This window comes from Stigmatopora nigra, chromosome 11 (genome assembly GCF_051989575.1).
Source record: "Stigmatopora nigra isolate UIUO_SnigA chromosome 11, RoL_Snig_1.1, whole genome shotgun sequence".
NCBI lineage: Eukaryota > Metazoa > Chordata > Actinopteri > Syngnathiformes > Syngnathidae > Stigmatopora > Stigmatopora nigra.
Window position 1 is genome coordinate 8,546,665 of NC_135518.1, and position 25,874 is coordinate 8,572,538.

The 25,874-nt window shown below is 39.2% G+C and overlaps 2 protein-coding genes across 3 annotated transcripts; both read left to right on the forward strand.

Annotated features, from left to right (window-relative positions):
- Positions 1–525: 525 nt before the first annotated feature.
- Positions 526–1,711, forward strand: LOC144204411 (cytochrome c-like). The gene is made up of 3 exons (XM_077728399.1): positions 526–655; positions 1,159–1,335; positions 1,419–1,711. Exons 2-3 carry the CDS (start codon positions 1,164–1,166, stop codon positions 1,562–1,564), a joined length of 318 nt encoding a protein of 105 aa, XP_077584525.1. The 5' UTR covers positions 526–655; positions 1,159–1,163; the 3' UTR covers positions 1,565–1,711.
- Positions 1,712–2,134: 423 nt separating this feature from the next.
- On the forward strand, positions 2,135–25,874 carry pde11a (phosphodiesterase 11a). Of its 2 annotated transcripts, none has more exons than XM_077728397.1 (21): positions 2,135–3,551; positions 3,785–3,943; positions 9,242–9,331; positions 9,787–9,927; positions 10,027–10,091; positions 10,658–10,790; positions 11,579–11,654; positions 14,160–14,227; positions 14,318–14,410; positions 15,156–15,206; positions 17,205–17,351; positions 18,487–18,594; positions 19,306–19,415; positions 19,990–20,080; positions 21,378–21,478; positions 21,602–21,679; positions 21,761–21,824; positions 21,889–21,963; positions 22,695–22,778; positions 24,135–24,315; positions 25,566–25,874. In XM_077728397.1, exons 1-21 carry the CDS (start codon positions 2,739–2,741, stop codon positions 25,589–25,591), a joined length of 2,754 nt encoding a protein of 917 aa, XP_077584523.1. In that variant the 5' UTR covers positions 2,135–2,738; the 3' UTR covers positions 25,592–25,874. The 2 variants fall into 2 exon arrangements, with proteins under 2 accessions (XP_077584523.1, XP_077584524.1); XM_077728398.1 differs by having other exon boundaries at positions 24,135–24,311.

The following is a 25,874-nucleotide window of genomic DNA, read 5'->3' on the forward strand; positions in this document are numbered from 1 at the left end:
GGCAAGAAAGCAACGGAATGGATCATAGTGGACGGACACTAAAACATGGATATGGAGTAGGGAAACGTCTGTGAAAAAACAATTTTATTCATTTTTCTGAACTGCTTATCCTCACGAGGGTCCCAGGAGAATAGCTGATTTCCAGCACTTGGCATGATCGAACCTTATTGATTTGCCATGAACTGAATAGGGTTTCTGCAGATATAAGTCTAAAAAGACTGCAAGAAGGAATATTTAAACCATGGTGCTCAAAATAGCCTTGCCGTTTAAAAAAATAACACTTACCAATTACCTCACTAGATAGACTGACCTCTACGTTTGATACGGTTGACGTAAAATGATATGACGTATTGGTCATCTGACTAATGAGCAGTATACAGACAATTATTATCATTCTTTGAAAATTGAACACATTCCTCGGTTTGTGTTTTCTTTATTTCTTAATCTAAAAGGGTAAATGATTATTTTTTGGCAACCTGTCAAATTATATGACGTAAATAGTCACCTGACAGATGACCGGTCCACGTGACCAATGACGTGTATTTAACGGCGTGTGCTGAAACGCACATGTAAGTCAGTCACCGGCGAACATTGAAGGACCTCGGACGTGTCGCCCAAAGCACTTAACAGTTGACTGGGTTGAGATCTTTTCCAGGTAAGTAAAGTTATTGATGTTCTTTTTTTATATTTCTTCTCCTTAGTAAACTTTGTTTGAAGACAGCCGAGTTCTGCCATATAGCGACAATGTTCTCTTCCCGGTTGATCGTACTTTATTAGTGTCAAATACAAGTAATTCACACGTTTTTATTTAGGCTGAGCAAACACTCGTCTCATGTAAACGCCTTTTAATATTTTCTTTGTACTTTACTGTTCACAAAAATATAACATCTCAATGAATATAAATCGCCTTTATCGTCCACTGATTTTCTCAGCTACGTTTCGATGTGTACTTCTCTTGCTGGTCAAAGAAAATTGACCATTTTTAGTTGATATAAACGTTGTGGCATTCAAGAGATTTTGTAACCACGCTTAATTGCATAACTAGTAAACGAGCGCCCCCTGTCGGTGCAATATGTAGTACAGTTATTCCCCCCAGGCGCTCATAATTTATTTTCTTTAAATAATGTATGTGTGCTTGTCTGCCTGTCATTTACATAGACAGAATGCCTGGAGATGTGAATAAAGGGAAGAAGGCCTTTGTACAAAAGTGTGCACAGTGTCACACTGTGGAGAATGGAGGGAAGCACAAGGTTGGTCCTAACCTTTGGGGTTTATTTGGTCGCAAAACAGGCCAGGCCGAGGGCTACAGCTATACGGATGCAAACAAAAGTAAAGGTAGGAAACTGTGAATGTGTCTGAGGGTGATGGCAAATTTTATAGAGTTTGTTGGTAGAGAGAAACCTTTTCTTGAATTTCAGGCATTGTCTGGGATGAGAACGCGCTTAATGTCTACTTGGAGAATCCCAAAAAGTACATTCCTGGAACAAAGATGATCTTTGCTGGCATTAAAAAGAAGAATGAGCGTGCTGACCTTATAGAATATCTTAAATCTGCAACTTCATAAAAAAAAATAATCAAATGCAATATGTAGTTTTTGCATGATGTCTTTCTGGTAAAAATAATTTATTAAATCAAATACTGTTGAATTGTTTGTAACAGACAAAATGTTTTTATTTTTTTACATTGAATAAAACACTAACAAAATACATTGTCCAAGTGTCATTTCCGATTATTCTTTTTTTCAATTTTTTAAAGTAGTTTCAAAGTATGTTATATTATGACCATAGTAACTACTCTGATTGTTTTTTTCCTTCAGATTTTGGTTCCAAACAAATGCAGCTTTGCAGGTGAGGTATATATTTTTCATATTTGACTTCGGCGAGTCTATTTCTGATAGCACAAAAATCATTTTAAGAAGTGAAACTAGTCTATGCTGTGGATTACACACAGAAAATGTATCATATGTTTATCATAGTTTTTAATTTGTGAATAATGTATAGGCTCTTGTTGACCAGTGTGTCAAAACACGCCCTCTAGTGTTCAGAAAGGCACTTGCACAAAACCAAAGGAGCCAGCATTCTTCCACTTAAATGCCAGTACTTGCTGATTAAATTACAACAGGTGTGTGCAGCTACACACTTCCTGTTTTACGGCGTGGGCTGTAGTTGCATCAAGCGTCGTTGGAGTCTGTAAGGGGACGATCGTGTGTTGTATAGTCTGATAAATAAGAATCTGTCGCCTAGATGTGTGTTGCGTTGCCGGAATATGCATTTTGGAGCGATTTTGGAACGAGGGCGAGCCGTCGATGTCTTTCGACGGGCTTTGGATGCTGATCCGAGCCCGAGGAGCGTTCAAGCTGAGTTGCATGACGAAGCCCACGTCACATCAGCTGGGCCGAACCAAGCACAGGCAATCGCAGTCGTTTGCACACAAGACGCACACGCGCCACGCTGATGCTCGCTCGTGGATCTCTCTCTTCTGATGTTTTTATTTGCACGGATCTTTTTCCCGGGAGGCCACCCTCTTTGTCCCCAACCGTAGCTAACGACCAACTTGGAGTATCCGAGATGATTTTCAAAGAAGAACTCCCTTCGGAGCGCCAGCTGGATCGGATGGATGGCCAGTGATTCTCTAACCTGGTGGATCTCCTGCACGAGCTCATAGATGATCTTCACCCGTGCGACTTGGTGGCTTTGCTTCGCCGAGGAGCGTCTGGTGCACGGCGGAAAGGAGCAGGTATGGCTGTGGCTAACATGGTGTGTTTCTCTGACGTGGAAACTTTCCTGGACTCGCACCCCGAGTTATTCGAGGACTACCTGAACCGAAAGGGCACATATGGCATGGTGGAGAATTGGCTGAAAAAGCACCAGGCGAAGGAGGAGAAGGGGCAAAAGGTAGCCGCGATCCCGGCTGCATCGAAGGAGGACCGGGAGCGCGACCGGAGCGCCGCACTTCGGGCCAGCTGGGCCAGCAAATGTGACGGTCTCCAGCGGAGAGCTTCGCAGAAGGAGCTGCGCAAAACTTTTGCTCGCTCCAAAGCCGTCAACGTCAACCGAACCTACGACGAGCAAGTGACCTCCAGGACCGCGGAGCCGCTGAGCAGCATGCGGAGGAGAGCCCTCTTGAGGAAGGCCAGTTCGCTGCCCCCGACCACAGCGCACATCTTGAGCGCCTTGCTGGAATCCAGAGTCAATATCCCGCAGTACCCATCAACAGCTGTGGATTTCAAATACTACCTGAAGGAGAACAATGAGAAGGAGTTCTTCCTGGAGCTGGTTAAAGACATATCCAACGACTTGGACCTGACCAGCCTCAGCTACAAAATCCTGGTGTTTGTGTGCATCATGGTAGATGCAGACCGCTGCTCCCTTTTCCTGGTGGAGGGTCCTGGGAACAAGAAGACATTGGTGTCCAAGTTCTTCGACGTGCATGCCGGCACTGCCTTGTTGCCCTCCATGAACTCGGGCGAAGTGCAGGTGCCCTGGGGCAAGGGCATCATCGGATACGTGGCTGAGCATGGGGAGACGGTCAATATTCCGGATGCTTACCAGGTCTTGCCTCCAAATAACCATTCATTATCTTCCCATATGCTATTGTACATAGTCAAGGAAGTTAATTTGGCATGCATTTGCGTTAACTTGTTCTCTGCCACTGACAGCAATAGTTGTCAATGGCATGGAAACCTTTCTGTCATCTATGGAAGACTATGAAATTTCAGCCTGTTTTGGAACAATCTGTGCATAACTAACTGTGCCTAAAATGTTCTTGTCTTTGGTGCTCGCAGGATCGTCGTTTCAGTGATGAAATTGACAAGTTGACGGGCTACAAGACCAAGTCGCTCTTGTGCATGCCCATTCGCAACAGCGATGGCGAGATTATCGGTGTGGCTCAAGCCATCAACAAGACCTCAAGTGTGGAACTCTTCAATGAAGATGATGAAAAGGTGAGCTTTCTGTTACGCCCGGGTGACCGCTCTTGTCAATTTGACATTTGCAGACCATCCCATTGTTAAGTATAGTTTATTATACTTTGTTTGATTTTCATATGCGCTTTCCTCGCAGCTAATTATCTCGCCTGTCAGGTGGCTATTTCGTCTACAACAATTAGGCTAAGCACACAGGCAAATCGTTTTTGAAAGTTTTACATTTATTTGACTAAATTAGAATACTGAACACTGATTTTTATTCTAGTTTATTTGGACAGTTTACTGGAAATTGTTGGTGCAGTTTCAGTTTCAACACCCAATTGAGGATAAGCAATTCAGTAAAGGGATGAAAGCATTTTGTTTTCTGGCAGGATTGGTTGGTTTTAGACCAATGAGCTTATTAGCGCCTTTCTGTTACACACTGATGTTGTCCTTTTAAATATGAGGGAACTAATCTGCATTGATGGTGCTCGAATGTGTGCTCCCCCCCCCCCCCCCCCAATTAGTTGCAAGGATCAGAAACTCGCCCCATCTCAAGTTTTGAATAGTATATCTTTAGAAAAATATTGTCCAAGTGAACGCTCTTAACTTGAAGAAAATTCCATCAGTCAACACACAAATATGGCAAATTAGTTGCAATGTGTTCAAGTGCTGTTTCACCTGAGATAAAAGTTAACTGCTTCTATGAGCCCAGTATCATTACAGCGAGTCATTTTTTTCAGCAAAGCTTTGAATAATGTGACATAAATAATATGAAATTCCTGAGAACAGCAGAATTTTTGTGAAAATCAGATTTTATGATGTCGTATTTTCTGCATTATAATGCGCATCTAAAAGAATCCGATTAGCCTTGTCTATGGATGAATGTTAATCATTGTATGAAATTCTCTTTAGCTCCATCTAGTTAATGTATAAGACAATCCCCTATTACTGAGTTTTATAATCCGGTGCGCCTAATACCGAAAACAAATGCTATTGAAGGTGTAAGTTACAGTACTTAACAGTGTTTGTTGTCTGAAATCGAAAATCCAACCATTTTCCAGTGATATCATTCAGAATGTTCTATGCGCTCCGTATCTGAGCTTGTATACAGCTTCAGACATTTTTTCTTTTCATTTTGTGATTGCACAACAGTTTGAGAGAAAAGCGAGTGCGGGAGCCAGATGGAAGGTTCACAAGCTTCACAAATCATGTGTGGCATTTCAAACATTCATTAGTCTCTGCTGGATTCGGGTGTTAGTGGTACATGAGCGGAACAATGCGTCTGCGGCATTATATTTTCATGCAATGTATGTTGATATGGTAGGTGTAGTAAAAAGTAAAAGCAATCTCTTTTTTTTTAATACTTACAAGGCAATAAAACACTAATTAGTTCTTCCACTGAAAGACTGCCTGTAATCTCTACTCGGAATATCTTATTTGCGATGCAGTGCGGATATGTATAAAGTATCTGTGGTTCTGTTGAGTAACACCAAGTCCTCTGGTTTTCCGATTGGTTGCAGTTTGATGTGTTCTAGAATAACTGAGTGTTGTAACAGGTAATTTGGTTGATGGTGTTTGTTTCAATCACAAGGATATTGGGATTTTAACTTCTAGTTTGTAATTGTGAGTCACTCAAAAATGACAAGTTAATTTGACTGATGTTTTCAGGATTTATTTCAATTGAATCAATCTGCATTTTCAAGGAGGCTCAAAGTTCCAAAATGCAGTTTAGCGATAGATTAACCCTGTTACCTGTCCATGTCTTTTTTTTTTACACAATTATGAAGTACATCTGATAGACTGCAGGCAGTATTTTTTTTACCTTGTTTGGATGCAGTGCTTTATATTATGCTTAGTGGTATGAGCGTCGTTGTGGTTTCTCTGCTTTAATTCCTGGTTGTGTCAGGGTGTAAAAAGTGTGCCAAATCTATCACACAGATCGACCGTTTCACTTTGATGATCCCTGAAGAGTCAGTCACTTTATAACCTGTGGTATAATATAGAAGTAGCAATACACCTAAAGTTAGTCGTTAGACAATATTTGCCTAGTTGCCTATTGCAGTGTACTCGAATGCTCTTGGCAAAAGTTGGAGCTAGTATATTCCCTCGGTTGCTCGCTTTATGGATTTATTTTTCACTTGTGTGCGCAGTGTTCTACTTTTGTTTGGAAGTATCATCCACAAAGCTTAATGGTTGCCAGTTAGACCGGCTCTGGGGCACTTTGGAGGTGAAAACTGCACAAGTGGGAAGAAAAACAGGGTGTAAATGGAACAGTGTTGCTTTATTGCTGTTTGAGACGAATTACAATGTTGAGTGGATTTTTTTTTTATTGTTTTAGTACCATATGTGCACTATGTTTTTTTTCTAAACAGCAGAATTAACGAACACCAACAGATACAAAAAAAGATAATTTCAATGTATTTTTTTAGCAGTTGCATAGCTTTTATTTGGTAACTTTCTGCCAAATAGAATGTTGTCAGCCTACCACTAATAAATCAGCATAGGAATATTAGCCTTAAACATTTGCATAATTATTCACACTTTACTTTCAGAATTTATCATAATTTAATGGAACAATTTGTCATTTTTTTCTTAGCGACATCAGTGGCATACCTGAATTGTTGTTTTCCTCTCTGTGCTTGGCTTTAAGTGGCTTTAGCGTTGCAGTAACAATGCACTAAAGCCCTCTATAGATGAATTAGTAATGAAAACTAATGGTAGTATTAACACAGTATACCATACTGTTGTGGTGTCGCAGTGATTCAAGTCTCAGTAATAAGAGAAATGTTCTCCCTTTTAAATAGGTTAGGCAATAGAGCAATATGAAACGTCATTACAAACATTTTAGATTGTCTTCAATGAACAATTATTTGCATCCTGAAACTGTATACGCTATCTAAACACATGCTGGTTGGGTTTAATCCCATGCTGATTTAATTTTGCTGTGATGATCCTCTGCAGGATGGAAGGCCTTTGGGGGGGCTTTAGTATAATGACTCAGTCTATGTATAATTGCATTTTCTTTGTAAACCATTATAGTGGTGGTATTGTGTGCATAAACTTCATTATGCAACTACATATAACGCATGTTCATTTTGAGATGGAGGTTTTTTCGCAGTAAGCCACAATGTATAGAAAAGTTTGCGCTTCTAAACTTTTCCAACAAAAGAAGTTAACTTCGACATTTTATGCATAGCTCATCCTTGGCCAAAAATGTAAAACCTCTTAGTGAAACAACGATATTATCCCTTTTGTTAAATGGTTTAAAGGCTACCTGAAAATGCTAAATTGTCTCTAGAAAAGTAGTTGTGCACCATGGTAGAGATGGCCAAGCAGACAAGAACCAGTTACTAAGTGCGCCTAAAGGGTTTCTGTCACTAACAGCAGTTTAGATCAGGTGGAGTGGCTACTCTTGAAACCACATCTGTTGGGATCAAGTACCTTATTTTAAGACGGACATGGGCTCAATTAAGTGTAAACGGTACTCGATGTTTTGTAAAAAAGAACAGAGGGATCACTACGCCACTTTTGGACTGTGCTGCCTTTTCATAATGTAGCAATATCGCAAAGTCAATATCTGTACCGTCTGTACTGAGCTTGTCAAATGTTGCCAATTATCCCCACACCTCAACCGCCAGTACTTTTGAATGAGGTCATGATTTTGTCTCAACATCAAGCCTTGAAAAGACCTCTAATCCTTGATTGAAAACATCCATAAAAGTGATTCTTTGCTTAACAGCATTCTCCTTCCAATAATTCTTAATGCTCTGTTACTCCTGAATTATTTGCTAGTTTGCATTCATGGAGATTGTTCGGAGAAATGACGACCTTATAATTTCTCACAGCATGCGTTATATAAAAGAGCCGTTTCAGAGCCATTGTAGGTCAGTAAGGCAGAATCTTGTCCCTGAACTTTTATATTTTTAATGTTCTTACTGCTGGTTAGTCCACAAGTCTCCAGGCAAAAACCTGCGTTTGTAATACAATCTTGTAATGTGGCCTGCCTGACAAAATATAATTAGCACAAACACTGCTTTTCTTGCATTTGCCTGTTAGTAACACAGACCAATCCATAGCCAGATTCCCAAAGCCCCCCCTTTGCTAATGAATCTTCCTCCGCTTTCTCTATTGATGACTACTTCCGTTCCAAAGATCATTATTAGAAAATTCCAGGAGACGGCTGAAAAAGTCTAATGCATCTCTTTATTGCCCAGTAAGTATCATTTGCTTTGTCCAAAAATACCAACAAACCAAGTAGTGCAAATGATCTAATCATTTCTAATCATTGCGTTAACTTAAGTCCCTAGCTGCAATATAATTGGCCACCATCATACAGTCGGTGAAAAGGGACTCTTAGGGTCATCGTGGAGGCGAGATAGGAAAAAGAGTTTAACTGGTCAAAAATATTTAATATTTTACCGTTTGGTAATAATGCTCGTAAACTGATTATTTTCTGTCATACCCAAAGAGCTGCTAAAAATTGCACTAGCAAAGAAGGCCCCAAGCAAAGTCTTTTTCTTAATTTTTATATCACAAAGAGGGACTCATTTTAATTCAGTACCATATGTAGACTTCAACATGTGTTAGTAAGCCCCTTTGTGCCAAGTCAAATGAATGTGCCTTATAAGTCAGGCACTACAGGGAGCAAGAAATGCTGTTTGATTCCATTATTTATGTATAGAATATACAAACACACATTTACTATTGTATAAGCCCAAGGCACAGTAAGTCAGACAGATCAGTCAAATGCTAAAATGTCATTGTCGATTGATGAATCCACCTTTTGTAAGACGTCGTTTCTGGCACCGATTCAAAGGGCTTTTTCATTTTTATATTAAAATAAGAAGTGAGCAATGTATTTTCAATCTGCAATGATACTCAAGCATACGTTGACTTATGAGCAGTTCTCAAAAACCTTAATAAAATTGTTTAAAAAAAAGAGTAAGAGTAAATGTTATATTGTTGAAGAAAAATAATGGTGCCATACAGTAACTTTTGTTTGGTGTTGAAAGGATGACAACGACCATCAGGTTTCTGGACTTTTGGTTTGAAGCAAGCAAACTTGATATTGATTTTATAATAATTATACAACGTTATTGTTGAGGAATAGGAAGAAACACAAGGGTGTCTGAAGTTTCAGGTAATATATCATGTTAAGTAAGGGAAAGTGTGCTCCACAGACAAAACACAGCTCTTAAATTCTGGCCTGTTGCAGGATTTTGCCGAGAAAACAGATGTCAGTAATTTGGTGCCATTAGCTACTGGACATGAGCTTCACTGCGACCGCTGCTGATAATAATGGACGCTAAAGCAATTTTATTTTGGTGTGTGCAGGTACTGCAGATGTACCTGCCCTTCTGCGGCATTGCCATCTCCAACGCTCAACTATTTGCCGCCTCCAGGAAAGAATACGACAGGAGTCGGGTGAGTGACCCCCGCCGCCGCTCTTCCCTTCTTTGGAATCCACAATAGTGCTGCAAATACTTGCTGATCAGATGGGTCCATTTCCAAATAGTGCTTGGCAATACACACAATACAACAGAGATCTTTGAGGGAACATTATGAGATGTACTTATTCATCCAACTCGTTGATCTGTTATGGAGAGAACATTATGAGAACGCACTTCTGTGGGAGGGGAAGGGTTTTTTATTTTTTTTGTATTTTTTTTCCTCCATGTGCTTTGTATTAGATTCTCTGTACGCTGCCATACATCAAGGGCTTAATTCGCTTTGACTGGGGAAGCTAATCATGTCGCATTGTTCCCATGTTTTGAAACGCAATGTTTCTATAGTCAAAGAAGTGGAGCTCACTGAATAGTTATTATGCTTTAGAAGACAAACTCTCTTTCTCGCTTTCTTTGTTCGCTTCCGATATTCAGGCTCTCCTCGAGGTCGTCAACGACCTGTTTGAAGAACAGACCGACCTGGAGAAAATTGTTAGGAAAATCATGCATCGGGCTCAGACGTTGCTAAAGTGCGAACGCTGTTCCGTTCAATTGTTGGAGGACATCGAGTCACCGGTATTGTGTGGTCGGAACGTCACATTTTGTGCGCCTTGCACGCGTGTACTCCGAATTAGGAAAGTAAATGTAGCCATTTGTCCTTTTTGAATGTTACAGGTGGTGAAGTTCACCAAGTCTTTTGAATTATTGTCACCTAAGTGCAGTGGTGATGTTGAAACAAGGTACGTTTTGAACTTTGACTCTCCAGAAAGACCTTCATTAGATGTGGCCAAATGGGAAGAATCTACTTTTGCTTTTCATTACTTCTCTTTTCATCCTGCTAACCTTTTCTCTGCATGTCATTTTTTTTTTTTTTTTACATTTTGCATCTCGAATCTGTAAAGCTTTCATCAATGACTGAATGAAAAGAAAGGAAGAAAAAAACATTTTCTACTCCAGGAGTGAAGAATAACAGGCTGAGTTTAGGAGCCGTCTTTAATTTAATTTTGAGTTCACGCCACCGCTGGGCATGGCTGGGTGTGGAATGATTGAATTATTGTTTAGAATGTTTTGATGAACACCTTATAAACTGCCCACAGCGTTAGAGACACTAAGATCCAATAAGATTCTCTTTTTTTGATAAAACACTGGCTCGAGTATTCAATGGACACTACTTTCCTGCTCACTACTATCAGTTGATAAAACACACTTTGAGCAATACATTGACCAGCAACATTAATCATTCCTACTTTGATAAATGAGTGTTAGACAGGACTTCATCTGGTATTATTCTTGTTTTATTCCCTAGTTTCAAGGACAGCATGGAAAAGTCTTCTTACTCTGATTGGCTCATCAACAACAGCATTGCAGAGCTGGTGGCATCCACAGGACTTCCTGTGAATATTAGCGATGCTTACCAGGATCCTCGCTTTGATGCTGAGGTAATCGTTACATTTGTTTGCATTTTTAAAAAGAGAAATGCCCTAGTTGTGCTTTGTTAGACAGTTTGATCCACTCGCATGAGGGCAAAAATACAATTTTACAGCAGTTTTTCCAAAATTTGACAGTAAGATCCACATTAATTTTCCTAATGGAGCATTTAAGTGTCACAAAAAAGCTTTTCATCCATTCTTGTTCATTTCCACCTGCGATTATCTTCGTTGGCGGACCCGTAAACATGGTCATTATTTCTTACGGAAAACTCCTGATCAAAGCCCACTGATCTATAACAAGAGTAATTGGAGTCCATTGTCAACATTATTGGACCTGCAAAAAATACAACTCTTATTACTCACATTTATAAAAAAAAACTCCAAACCGAGAACAAATCTGTATTGGGTCTCATTTGACCAAACCCACAAAAGTAAAAGTAATATTTGTCTCCCATTGACTCTGCCTCCCCGAAAAAGTCTCCATTGAGGTTCATTGTTATTCACATTAAACTAATATTCATATATAATATCATGTTTATATATATAATTATTAATGATAATTTAAATACAAGTTCACTTAGGTAATTTTTATAATGTACACTCAAACACATTACTATAACCATAGACAATAGTTGCTGTTTTTGAGTGTCAATAGTGTTAATATGAAATGATTATTGTAACTTTTTTTTATGCAATTCGTCTTGTTAAATAAAATTCTCAGTAAATTATATGCAAATACTGATTGTTCCCGATGCCGATTGTCATTGTAATTAATGCATTTTCCATCATTTTTCTAGGCGGATCAGTTTTCGGACTTCCACATTCGCTCTGTGCTTTGTGTTCCTATATGGAACAGCGATCACCAAATTATTGGTAAGTCAACAATGAAATTTCATTTCCAGCTACTGTAGCATTCTTAGTGCATTTTATGTCAATGGAATCTTGCATAAGATACAAGATGCTGCCATATGCGACCTTATGTCCATCTTTTTGTTGTGATATGCATTCATTTTTTGAACCACTTTATCCCCACGATGTGGCCATAATTGGTCACACATAATTACATTGAATTATAATTGGCCCTGTGCTCTTTATATGGCTTTAAGACAAATTTCAACAACTGGGATTATATATCGGAGGCTGAATGTTTGCGATTATATCCAGTCTAAACTCGGCTCGTGGTGCCTCATTGTCCGCATTGTTTGTGAATTAGTCCCGGGGCCGACAGCACACTGACACTGCGATAAATCATCCATCCTTTTCCGACCCGGTAGCACTGCTACATACTTGTGTAAGCGGCGATAATAGCGGCCTTCCAAATTTCCAACATTTCACTTAGGAAAGGATTGTTTTCATTGAGTGAAAAGGAACCGTCGTATTTGTAGTGTGTCGTTGTGTGCACAACATTTCTTTTGTGTAGGTGTTCACGTATTTGTCAAGGACAGGAAGCAGAGTAAAAAAAAAATGGAACATGATAAACAAATGAAACAAAGTGCAGTGTGTGGGTGGTACCAGAGGATCTGAAGTGAAAAAAAAATGAAAAATGACACGAACAAATCAGCCGAAATGACGTTCTCAATTCAAGTCAAGGATACTTTGGATTCACAAAAGATGGAGGGTGCTGGTGTCTCCCAAGGTAACTTGGCACTCATTCAAATTGAAGTCCAACTAAATTCTTCTGTGATTATAGCATAAATAGTGAGGTTCCCTTTAGACCAAATTTGGACTGTTCGTTAAAACCACCAATTTGGCCAATAGCTTTTTAATACGAATATTTCTGGAAATAAAGCTTTTTAATTGAACAACTAAATTCTAATTAGTATTTTTGAACAAATGTTGAACTTATAAGCATGTGAATATATTGAATATTCTTTTAAAATGACTGGATTCTGTTTTTTTTATTTTAAAAAAAAAAAGACATTTACTCCCAGTAGTCCTTGCTCCTCACATTTCTCGCTTTTTCATCAATTTCTGCAACATTTTCCAGTCCGTTCTGTAGCCACGACAAACTTCAATCTGGCGTTTTTAGCTCCTCACCGATTGTGCCTTCTGTGTTGTTAAACACGCCGAGCCCGTAAACTGTCACACAGTAGGACGTGCCATGATTAAACATAATGAAATCACTACAATACATTTTACAAGGGGCCCCAAGCAGCCGTTTAGTTTGCTAGTCACAGTGGGCACTGATCATAAAATTAAGAAGATAATGTATTAGATGGGTAAAATACTACAAATTTGAACATCATATCACAACAAACATTTCCTGCTCATTAGAATGCACAAATATTACACACCAATGAGCAATACTGTTAAACATGTACTAATGTTAACAAAACATGACCTAAACAAGGCAATCCAGAGTTTACTAAAGACGATTTCCTATTTAAATCCAGCATGTCATGAATCGTAAGCTCTTCTTTTCAGATAAAATGTTGAGACATTTTTGTTGTTGTTGTTTGAAGCCTTGCTAAAGTTTTCCCAGGTCACTGTGCAAATTACCCTTCCGTTTTAGTTAGTGGGAACATGGCAAAGATCCAACTGCAGTCCACTGTCATAATGTGCAAAGTGCATAACATTTTTTGATACTTGGGGCTCTCTCACAGACCAATCAAATGGTACTTGAGGGAGTGCATATAGGCGCTTCCCTTTAGACCAAAGCCATGCTCCAACAGTCGCCTTGAATTTAATCAATAAATCACCAGTAACTGCTTACACTGCCAGTTACAAATTGCTTGGCCCATTTATCAAATTGTACAGAGGCTGATAAACTTCTCACCTCATGAGCAAGCACGTGCCCTCTACTGTATATCCACTTAACATTAACATAATGCTTGCTTTTTATACATTTAACTGTTTGTTGAGTTGTTTTTGTGGTACAGATTAATTGGAGTCTTAAAGTGGACAGATGAGAATGAAATTAATTCAGTATATTATTTTATGCATGCCATCTCCAGGGCCTCTTTTCGAACTTGAACTTTTGGCCAACGACGTAAATATGCAAAGATTTTGCAGGTTTCCACAAAGTCTAGGTACATAGGGGATTTCACTGTTTTATTTATCACATTCCATGGAGTTCACCTGAATTTTTTAAGGCACATTAAATGATGCATTGAACTTGGTAAAATCATGTTTAAAATAGTATTACCATTACAACTGAATGAAGTTTATTTGAGATGTTTTTGATACCATCTACCCTTACCTTGAAGGAACATTATTAATGGTAAATTCATTTTGCACTTTGCACTAGCATGTACAAATTCACAACATGAATTTATGCAAAAAATCTATCTTAATTATTCTTGGGAACATATGTGGCATAACCCAGGTTTGATTAAAGAGGCATTTTTTTTATCTTTCTCCTTGGATTTGTTCAAACAGGTGTTGCTCAAGTGTTGAATCGCCTTGATGGGAAACCGTTTGATGACGCAGACCAGCGGCTTTTTGAGGTATGGCTCTCTGCCTCCTTAATATCAATTCATTTCATCAGTGGTTGGACTTGTTTTGATATGTTGTTATTTTTTGTTTTGTTTTCTCAGGCGTTTGTCATCTTTTGTGGCCTGGGCATCAACAACACTATCATGTATGACCAGGTGAAGAAGTCCTGGGCCAAGCAATCAGTGGCTCTAGATGTAAGAATACCAGTGAATTGTAGATTTTCCTGTCCCATAGTGTGGGTGTATGTGGGTGTAAAGTGAAATGAAGTCAATTCCAGGGAAACAGAAAAGCCAGGAACGAACGGCGTGGGTACTCAAAAGGTTTTAGACAAATAGACCAAAAAACGAAGTGTAAACAATAGCCGGGAAAACAAAAACATAAAGATGAAACAAAAGGTAGAGGATCAAACATCCCCAGGCCACTTGGAATTATTGTTTAGTTGGATAATTTTTGATACAAAAAGTGCTAATCTCAGTGTGGATGTTTTGGGGGTATTTTAATGAGGTTGAGCAAAGAAATCCCTCATCTTCCCCTTTTTTTTGTAACCATTAGGGTTTGAACAAAAGATTTTTTTGTAGTCAACTATAATATGATGAAAGTCTGGTTGAAATAGATTAATAAACAGTATCCCACTTTAAAGATATCTACCTACATTTGGTGATACCACAATGAAGTAATGTGGGGATAACGTGTTGGTTGCATTGCCAAATAATGATCTCGCATGGAACACTGCAGGTCTGCAGAAGATATTTATCTTTGCTCATAAAGGAAACATGACAAATGAAATCAAGGTTGACATAGGCGCTCACTTGGAGGCGAGACACTCCCAACCAAAACAGTGTCATGCTAATGTTCAGCCATCCCCCCACTCAGCGACTCACTGCCAACTTTAATGAATTGAAAAATTGAATGTGTGTCTCTGGTGTCATTATTTTTCAGGTGCTTTCCTACCATGCCACTTGCTCCAAGACTGAAGTCGACAAATTCAAGGTAAACGTCATTTACTACAGTGGTATAGCATTAAAATACCTTGTACTACAACTGTTTGGTTAAAAAAAAAAAAACACATGGGAAAAAAACATTTTAGCTGCCTGCCTTGGTTTATTTTTCTGCTGCTCAATCAGATGATGAAAAATGTACCAGAACCATGAACCTTGGTAGCGGCATTGAGAGTAGGCCAAGTTAAGAACCCATTATTTTTTTCAGGAAGATACATATGGTACATACAGGAACTCGTTAGACTTGAGCATTGTTGGGTATCAGACACCCCCACCCTCATTAAATTTTACATGTATTTTCTTGGTGCAGACCTTGCAGGTATATATCATCATAACCTATTTTTTCATAGCCTATTTTTCATTGAAGTTCATTTGATCAGTTTTCTGGTTGAAAATGTGCCGGTTGATGCCCACCCAACGACACCCACACAGCTTACTGCTATGTATTCAAAAATCAAAATATTTTTTTTCTCATCTGCCAACAGACACGGGCAGTTAGACACATTTATTAGCCTAGAAAAACGGAAAAAGTGTAAGTTGGACTCTAAAAGTTTGTCTTGACCATAGGGTGGCAGTTTAAAACAGTTATGCAGTTAAAAAAAACTTGTATTTAACTACTGTGACCTGAGAATATGATGTTATCCCACAAAAGATAAATATATTATATCCTTAAAGCATTATACCATCACCCCATATATGCTATTGCTTAGCCAGTCTATAGTATTTCATATATTTTAGCATTGCAATAGATATGAAGGCTAAGAATAGCAACATTACATTTTAATTGAATGAAAATATGAATGCATCTGAAGCCAATTTTCCTATGCCTCTATTATGTATGAGAATGTACAATTGTTTCTATGGCAGTGCAATTAACTTTTTTAATAAGTTATTTTTCATGAGATGATAAGCTCACATTAATTACATTCATGGAACCAGAGAAAAGATTATAAATAGATGCGAGGCCTACCTTTACTACCCTTTTTAGCCCATAGAGTATAGAGATTTCTGAATTAAAAAAATAAGGCAGACCCAGAATATGTAACATAAACACCAATTAATATACATTTGCTATATTCATTCATTATAACGTGGCAAAAATATTTTCCATTTTTAATTGGCCTGACATTTGTGAAATATAGATATGACCTATTTTCCCGGCATTTCCAAGTGAAGTATGTTCCCGTGTGACCATTACAGCAAAATAGGCGCCCACCTCACCCGTCACCCCCAACCCAACCCCCACTGCCTGACTGTGTGATCTCTTCAGCAATGTGCTCTCCATCGTCACACCACCCCGAGCCGCCGCCACCACCACAGCCCCCTTCTTTCATAACTGCTCTACATATGGATTCTTACTGAGTGCGCTTATCTGCAAGAGCCGCTAGTCTCAGTAAAAAAAATGATTGACATTTCTGAAGAACTGTAGAGAGAGCGAGATATCGAAATACATTAACAGTAATGCAAGAATTGGTGGTTAAGAAAAAAAACTCAAGTGCATATATAGTTGTAGCTCTACTTACAAAATTAATTGATTCCAGAAGTGATTTCATGCCTTGATTTTAGTTTTTTTGTAAGTAAAGACACATTTTACATGTTAAAGCCTAAATCTGTTCCAATCCTGAGACTAAGTTTTCCAATTGAGGCCTTTCGTAACCTTTTATTTTTTGTATTCCACACACTTGTAAGACAACTTTGATTTCCTAAAATGGCATAGATGCATTACATGATCATCTTAATTGTGAAGAAAGCGAAAGAAACATTTGTTACACTGCACTTCACCATGAATAGGATTAATTGGGATCATTTACGTAAAATGCTTGACTAACAATGTCACATTTTGTTTCTAATCATCCGCAAAAGCACTCCGTGTGTAATATGGTTTTAAGGCCCCCCTCATTAATGTGAGCCCTCAACGCATCCTTTGACCTCCGCAAGCTCTGAACTCATTTCCTCTTTCCCTCTGGGTTTTCCCGCACTTCTGTTCCAGGCCGTCAACATTCCCCTGGTGTGCGAACTGGGAATTGACATGCTCTCCTTTGACGATTTTTCCCTGGACGTTGATGCCATGATAACGGCTGCGCTGAGGATGTTCATGGAGCTGGGAATGGTTCCCAAATTTAAGATCGACTATGAGGTGAGGATTTGGGAGAACATACAAACTATATTTTCACTTCTCATGTACATGCATAGACTGACCCTAGCAGTATCATAGCACTAAACCTTGTAAAACTTCATTATTTTGAAAAAAAACCTACAAAATGTCAACTATTGCCTCTTTTCTTCCACGTGACAGTTGTCATCTTCCCTAAAATCCAGCGCTAGAACTAAAGTTTCTGTGCTGGTGTAAATATTATCTACCAAAACCTGAATTTTAATTAAAGTTTTACCAATACAGCACTAAAATACTGTCGTCACTATTTTATTTCTACACTAGGTATTGGTACAATATTGGCATATGCTCATATAATGGCTGAAAAATTAGGTGCAAAATAAAAGTATGGTTTTGATTTCATCCCGAATCCAATTATTTCAGTGAAATAACAAAATTACCACCACTGAAAGTTGCCTTGCCGCCAGCAAATTGCTCGGTAGGGTGTACTTCTCTTTCTGCAAAAGGCAGCCCGTGAATGAGGGTGTATTGACTCGGCGCCGCTATTAACACTTACTGTGGAACAGCACCCATGACATTCGCTTCTCACTTTTAAATCTTTTTTTTATCTTTTTGCCCCCTTTTGAGCAACTAAAAATGGCACTACCAGGGTGTCTTTCCTGCTTTGGCAACTTTTCTTTTACGTGCCATCCCGTGTGAGCAAACAAGTCTTTTCTCATGTTGAGTCAACTGCACCACAAGGTGCATTTAAAAGCTACTCCAAGAAAACTGTTCCAAAATGATTACTTCGATTAACCGCCGGAAGAGCAAATGAAAGCAACAGACTACCAAAATATAATACGAATAGTACAAAAGGGGGTGTCAGAGAACAAATAATAGCTTATTATTAGTGTTTTGACCATGCGTTTTACTCAAAGTGCGTCGGGTTAAGTATTATCATTGGTAATATTGATTTTAGGAGGTTCAGTTTCCTGTTGTTGCATTGCATTTTGCATGGTTTTTCATGTTTCCCGCTACTATAGCCTGACACTAGTGGTAATACGAGGGGAAAGGAATCCACGCTGAAGGCTTGAATAATAAACGGGAGGTTGTCAAATGCTAAAACTCTCACTTATCTTCTCTTGCAATGGCCTCTCCTCTGCTCCCGTTTTCTTTCCAGACACTGTGCAGATGGCTGCTGACTGTCAGGAAAAACTACCGCATGGTTCTGTACCACAATTGGAGACATGCCTTCAACGTGTGCCAATGCATGTTCGCAATGCTGACGGTAAATGCTTTTAAGATTCTTTTTCCTTATCATATTCTAATTGAATTCCATATGTACGATATGAATTGTTCAGGCAGAACAACCCCATGGGCCAGTTCTGGCCCGGGCGCCCTATGTTTGACACAAAAATTGTCAAAGGAACCAACAGTCAATCCTCAAGAGGTCTGCATATAGGAACTTTTTGGTGTGCAAATGTTAATGAGGGGAAATATAATTACTTTATCATTGATCAACAGTGAAGGGATGCTTGGGAATTCATGCACGAACTGAAAATCTATGACAGGATTTCATAACATGGCAGAGGAAAATGTGTTAATTTAACATGCATCAATAGCTAAAATGCCATTTTTTTTTTAAATTACAAGTTCTACATCTTAATAGATGTCACTGAAAGCAGCTTTGTGTCCCCCCACCAACATGTTTACCTTTTTGACAATTCTGTTATGTTTTTAATTATTTTTCTAAGTCAAAACTAATTAGCAGGACCTTGCCCTTTTAGTCACTAATTAAATCTAGCCAATATTAAAACGTGTGCAATGAGTGGAAAGCTATGGTTCATGTCAAAGAATATTATATTTGACACTGAAGTTATTTTTTTCTTTTTAAATGACCAGTTATTTATTGGCTTTGTATTTCTAACGTGCTCATGCCTCATTACTATTAATTGCTCCGCAAACATTTTTGTATGTGATTTTCTAATCTCCCAACCAGACGGCTGGCTTCCAGGAGACGCTGACTGAAGTGGAGATCTTAGCGCTTATCGTGGGTTGCGTGTGTCACGACTTGGACCACCGGGGTACCAACAATGCCTTCCAGGCCAAGTAAGTGTCTCATCTCACCCCAGTGTTGAGTTTTGGATATTGCCATCTGTGGCAAACGGAGCGGTAAAACTGTTTATTTTGTTTTTTATTCAAAAATATTCCCTTCTGTTTGTTTTTTTCACCTGTTGTAGGTGAGCCGGGACCATAAATCTTATGATGAATGGGTGTTCGTTGTACTAAAAGTGTTGCTGTGAATGTATTATGTAAATGATACATATGCACCTGCTCATATCTCATAGGCTTGTGTAATCTAATGACAGCCAATATAACATCTATATTATAAATTCAGCCTCTACAATGATACTAATAATACTCATTGCCGGCGAGTTAGAGTATTCATTTACATTATGTTTGTTATTGTGTTAGATGTTATATAATTCCCTTAACTGTAATTCAATACACAAGCTGCAAAATTAGAATGGACTCATTATAAAGTAGTGCAGTTCTTTTTACTTTTTTTGCATTTGTTTACTCCAACGAGTGACGATTCCTTTTGAAAGCAAAACATTTAAACAAATGGACAAAAATATAATGTTAAAGCAGAAACGGTGACACTAAATATACGCGTTTCCAGGACCGGATCGGCTCTGTCTCTGCTTTACGGGACCTCAGCTACACTTGAGCATCACCACTTTAACCACGCTGTCATGATCCTGCAAAGTGAGGTAAGCTTGCTTTTGGCTTACTTTGTTCTTGTTTTTCTTCTGCTGCTATGCAGTGAGTGCCCCAGATGTTCCTCTCGAGCCAGTGGCTTCACAAGCAACTCCACATTTGCTTCCATTTACACTTAGTGTGGCGTAGCCTTGACATTTGCGGTTCCCACAGGAAGAAACTCATCTTTGACATGATGTTTCCCAACAAACAATAATAATGATGATCATGTTTGAAGGGGAAAAGGACTTATCATCATCCTCTTTTTGGCAGCTGGAACAAATTGAAAGCCATCCATAATATGCAGCATTCTAGTTTAGTAATAGTTCATAACTGCAGCTGTCATTTATTTCTTTTTCCAGTCTATTTTCATTTACAAATATAGTTGATGCGCCTGAAGGCAAACACGTGGTCACTGTAATAATGTGACGCCAGTAAACAAATAGCTTATGTTGCCTTCAAATCAATGCAATTACTGGGGTGATAGATTTAGTGGTAATTGGTTGGGCAATAGAAAGACTTTATCAGGTGAGTAGTTTTTTGTTGTGGTTGTTCTAATTAAAGACAAGCAGTGGCTTAGTTGCTGCTTTCATTATGCTGACAACACACTAAGCTGACAAATGTTTTCTCCGGGTACTACTTTTGAACTAGCTCTATCCTATTAGCATATAAATGAATAGGGTAACTAATTCAAAGAAAAGGCTCAAGTTTTGAACTGCTAGCTTGCATGAACTATTTATTATAATATACCTTTTTGCATAAGTTCATCCCAATGTGTAACTAACTCTGCAGCCCCTCTGCTTTTCTATAACAGTTTATAAGGATGGTGTACTTAAACCTATTGTGCCAACACTTTGAAATTGATCACATTAAAACATGCAATTTGAATACTTAATGATTATTTAATGAAGCCGTTGTAGTGATGACAATTAGTTCTTGTGGCAGCAATTTGCTCCTGTCAATGGTAAAGCCAATCAAAAAGTTGGACTTTATTAAAAAAAAAAAGTCTATATAAACACCGAAAACGTATAACCCTATTTCATCCAAAATGAAAAAGACGGTCTAAATGAAACCGACAAATCCAAAGTAGTGTCATCTCTATTGACGCCAATTGCAAGCCAGTGCATATTTAGACTTAACATACTCGTAATCTCGTCAAACGTGTTCATAATTTGTAGTCCATGACTCCTATTCCTAGTCAAAGTATTTTTTTAAATGCAACTTGTAGTCCGTACAATGCAGTACCTTTAACTTTAAAACCAAGCTGATTTTTAATTGAATATAAATATTTTGTGTGACTTGATTCCGCAGGGTCACAACATTTTCTCCAACCTCTCATCCACCGAGTACAGCAATCTCATGCAACTACTCAAACAGTCTATTCTGGCCACAGACCTCACTCTTTACTTTGAGTAAGTTTTCCATCCTATTTCCATTGAAAAAGGCTATTTCACATTGACCGACTGTTCCACTTGTTCTTATTTTGGTTCACATTGCCCCCTAACGGACTTTACTTGTCTTACACTCTCCTTCAGAAACAGAAGCACCTTTTTTGAGCTGGTCAACAAAGGGGAGTACAACTGGAATGTGAAGGCCCACAGAGACATGTGCAGGTGACTTCTGCAAAAAAAATGTGCAAAAAATGAAAATATGGAACAGATAAACACAGGCTGTCCTCTCCTTGTGTATTGTAGATCGATGATGATGACTGCATGCGATCTTGGAGCTGTCACCAAGCCCTGGGAGATATCCCGCAAGGTGAGCCGTTTTGAGGATCGCTAGAGACCCCCACCAAGTGTTTTCATCCCACCTTTTGTTGCAGGTGGCCGAGTTGGTGACCAGCGAGTTTTTTGAGCAAGGTGACAGGGAGCGATCGGAGCTTAAGCTCACACCTTCGGTAAGTCATTTCCTTTGCTTATTATGTACATGTATATATGTATATAGTAGCTTTCAAATTACTAACACTAAGGATACTATTTAATTTTAAGTTCAAATTCTATAAATGTCGAAGTTGGGAAAACGTGAATTCTGAACTCTTGGCACACCACAAAGACAAAAAAAAAATGCTTATTCCTTCCCAACCCTCATTAGAATTCTACACTAGTTTCTTGCGGACTCATCTAATGCGTCATTTTTTTTGTATTTGCTTCACTTTGAGCTGCTGATGTTTTATGAATACATCTGACTGTTTGATTATGAGGCTTTGAAGGCCAGCTCGCTTTTTTTTTTCTAAACCATTTTCCAGGACTGCAAATCTACAGACATTTCTCTAGGCCAATGGCAACCTTTTTTTCTTTTTTAAATGTGCAATTAAGTACAATGACTAATCAAGCCAAGCCATATTGCCCCCAGTGTGCAGCCCCCCACCCAAACCAATCCCCCATGTCAACCTTGTACTGTTTAAGGCGTGGGAGTCAGAAATGAAATATTAACTTCTGCAGTGAGTTGTAGTCGCTATCTCTGAAGTGCAGCCTTTTGGTAAATGTGGCAGAAGAAAGAAAAGGTGGCACAGAAAAGGAAAAAAAAGAGAATAGAATTATTTTTGTTGCAGTAACGCCGCTTGGACGGTTGCCTCCCTATGAGGCAAAAAAATGAAAAAAGCCTGCTTTGTCTTGTTTGTCTTTTTAGGCCATTTTTGACCGGAATCGAAAAGACGAATTGCCTGGTCTTCAATTGGAGTGGATTGATGGGATTTGCGCCCCACTTTATGAGGTAAGTTTGTCAAACTGGGGGAAAAAAATACAAAAAAATGAGACTTCTAATGCATATGTTCATAGTGTAAATCCTTCATCCGCTGGCCCTTTAATAATATCTGGCCTGCCCAAGAAGCTTGAGTTCCGCCTACATTCTGCTGCACTACTCGGTTAGCAGCACTAGATAGGAGCTTGTTGCTAAGGGGTCAAAATTGCAAATCATGTAATTAATCAATGTTAAAATGGAGCTATTTATATAGCGCCCACATTCATCTGGGGTTGCGGGGTTGCTGGAGCCTGTCTCAGTCAATTGTAGACCACAAGCAGGGGGCCAATTGCAGGGCACACAGAGACAAACAACTATTCTACGCATTAAACTAGCCTACAATGCATGTTTTTGATCTGAGGGAGAAAACTGGGACACCCGACAAAAATATCTAGCCCGATCTGATTCTGATTCGCAGATGAGTATAGACGGATTTTCTTTCTGAAAACGGCCCTCGGAGGAATGAGTTTTGGACGGGCCTGGTTTAAAATGGCCTTGGGGCTGGATATCAAAGAAGCCTGTTAGGATGGATGGACTGTAGATTTTCTTTTCATGACTGCACTGCGGTATTACTCGCAAGTACTGCTACAGTCCATCTCTGCGAGGCAGAATGTGAGAGAATGCGCGTTTGCCAATGACGTCAATGAACCGGGCGGCCTCGCCCCCCGTTGTGTGGGCAACCGAAGGCGTGTGGAGGCAAAGCAGGCGAGACGAGATGCGGAGCACGCGCAGCCGTCACAAGCCCCCAACGCCAATCCCACCCCCTGTCGCGTTTATTCAATTAGGCGCTAAGAACACATTGGGATTTTTGTGTTCAGAAGCATCAAAGCGGACACGTTACCTGCGCGGGGGTGTTTGGTGGCTGACGTTTGGTCGCCGATGCTGATGCGCTCTGCCCGCCAATTAAATTGGGGAGGGAAATGTGAGGCGATGGAACATTTCTTTCTTGATCTTATGCAGCAAGAACAGTCTCATAATGAACACACACAAATATATTATCTTTTGCATTTTTGAATTACACTTATTTATTATTATTATTATTTTTGAATGAATGCTGAAGTAAGAAAAAGCCCCACAAAACTATATTTATACAATGCATACTATATAAACGTGCATTTTGGATAATACATTTAGTAATGTGTATATAGCTTTTATTTCTATTTATTTTAGCTATCCATTTGGCTACAGTGAAATATTTATTTTAATAGTAGTTTTTATACATTGCAGTATATTTAGTTTTTTACTGATTGTCGTCATGATTTCATGTTTTCTTTAACAATAATAACAGTGGTTGCAATAAAAAAAATCTTATTTTCCCTTTGTATCCAGACTCTGGTCAAGGTTAATCCTAAACTCAAGCCCATGCTGGAGATGATCCAAGTAAACCGGTCCAAATGGGAGGAGCTGAACGAGAAGCGGCGACACGAACATGGCGGTCTTGACCCGGTGCAGCCCCCCGACTCCACCTGCCGGAGCAAGCGCACGGACCGCTCGGCCTCCGAACCGGTTGGTTAGTGACTCTTACCTTAAGATCTCTGCTCCTCTTTTGGGGTCCTCTGCCCTTTTTTTGCTCCGATGAGCGAGCTAGAAAAGCTCCGCGAGCTAGTACGTCGTATGACTGAGTCGAGTACGGCCTTTGTACGTGGAGGCGTAGGCTGCCAAAATGGAGAATGTCAAGGATGTTTCCTGTAAATGTGTACATAGTGTAAGCTGTTGGGGACCGTGTTGCGTTCAAGTGATGTGACCAAGCCGAAGTTTGTCGGAATGGGCGCGCTTGTTCCGCCACTTCCCCTCCTGTGCCTTGTTTTAAAGATTGCATGGGCTCCTTTTACATGAACACTGTGGAAAATGGCACCTGTGATGGAGTTGTTATTGTTGTTGTTTTGTTGGCTGTTATATTCCCAATACTCCCAAAAATCAAGTATAATTGCCTATGGTGGCAAAGCACTATTTTGGTCTCAATCAGGCATATCCAAACTACTCCCTCTTTGATGGGCTGGCAGCAAATGAGGAAAAGATCATTAAATGAATTGCCCCACACAAGTATCTGAAATTCATCCTATATTCTGTTTCCCTTCTCAGTTTTAACACGAGATGGAGCTAGTTACTTTAACGGTGCCTCTTTAATAGCCAAGTATGTAAATGTGCCAAAATAAGTTGTAAAAATTAATGTTTTTACCTTGTGAGAAAGAAAAGAATACACTTGTATCCCCCAATTTTAGTTTTCATGTTTTACCGCGTGAACATTGGAATCTTTTAAGCCAAGTCATTTCTTTTTAAAACATCATTTTCCAAATACTACCAGTGAAATGGTTGAATTTGCAATCATGATGGTAGATAAAAGCCAAACGGTTTAATACAGGATCCGACCTTATCTCGCAAACTGAGGAAATATTCACACGCGAACACAATGTGCCTTGATGACGTTGCTGTGTATTTCTGCTCAAGTAAGCCATTTAATCTTACGGAATAATTCTCGGAAACGGTGTTTATTTCTCGGAAAACAGTTACAGCCCTTCTCTTTAACTCTTTTGACAAGAGTTTCAAGTCCACGGATGACTGACTGACTGACTCCCACTTTAGTGGTACTCAAGTCCTTATTGGGTCACGAGCTACTAATTTTGCCTTTTTGACGTGTTGTATTTTCGCGGCATTCCTTTTTCAAATCTGTGACCTTGTGCCAGGCATGGTTTTTAATATCTTTTCATGGGACAACTTTTAAGTGGCATGTTTTTAAAGACTTCTGTGTTGCATTTACAGATGATGTAGCCACCACGGGACCGTAACAAATACCTCGGATTTCCACACAGATGCATGTCGTCAATTGTACTGCATGAGATTGTGGTAATTATGAATATCATTGTTCTATTTTTCTATCTTGTCCCCCACCACTTCTCCTGTCTCTCTTTTTTTCTTTTGAGGTGTAAGTCACATGACGTAAGGTGTTTCTTTTCTTTGGGTGTTTTCTGACTTATGGGATGAGAGAGAAAAGGCCCTGGCATGATGGACAAATTGCAATGTTACTGACTTTCTGTACGCCACTTTGAATAAACATGATGCTGCTATGTA

Bases quoted from the DNA above. Each gene is read 5' to 3' on its own strand.
- LOC144204411 (XM_077728399.1), top strand. From the start codon at position 1,164: ATGCCTGGAGATGTGAATAAAGGGAAGAAGGCCTTTGTACAAAAGTGT. The intron at 1,336-1,418 runs GTAGGAAACTGT...CTTGAATTTCAG, and splicing joins GGATGCAAACAAAAGTAAAG to GCATTGTCTGGGATGAGAAC.
- pde11a (XM_077728397.1), top strand. From the start codon at position 2,739: ATGGCTGTGGCTAACATGGTGTGTTTCTCTGACGTGGAAACTTTCCTG. The intron at 21,680-21,760 runs GTGACTTCTGCA...TGTGTATTGTAG, and splicing joins GCCCACAGAGACATGTGCAG to ATCGATGATGATGACTGCAT. The intron at 22,779-24,134 runs GTAAGTTTGTCA...CTTTGTATCCAG, and splicing joins TTTGCGCCCCACTTTATGAG to ACTCTGGTCAAGGTTAATCC.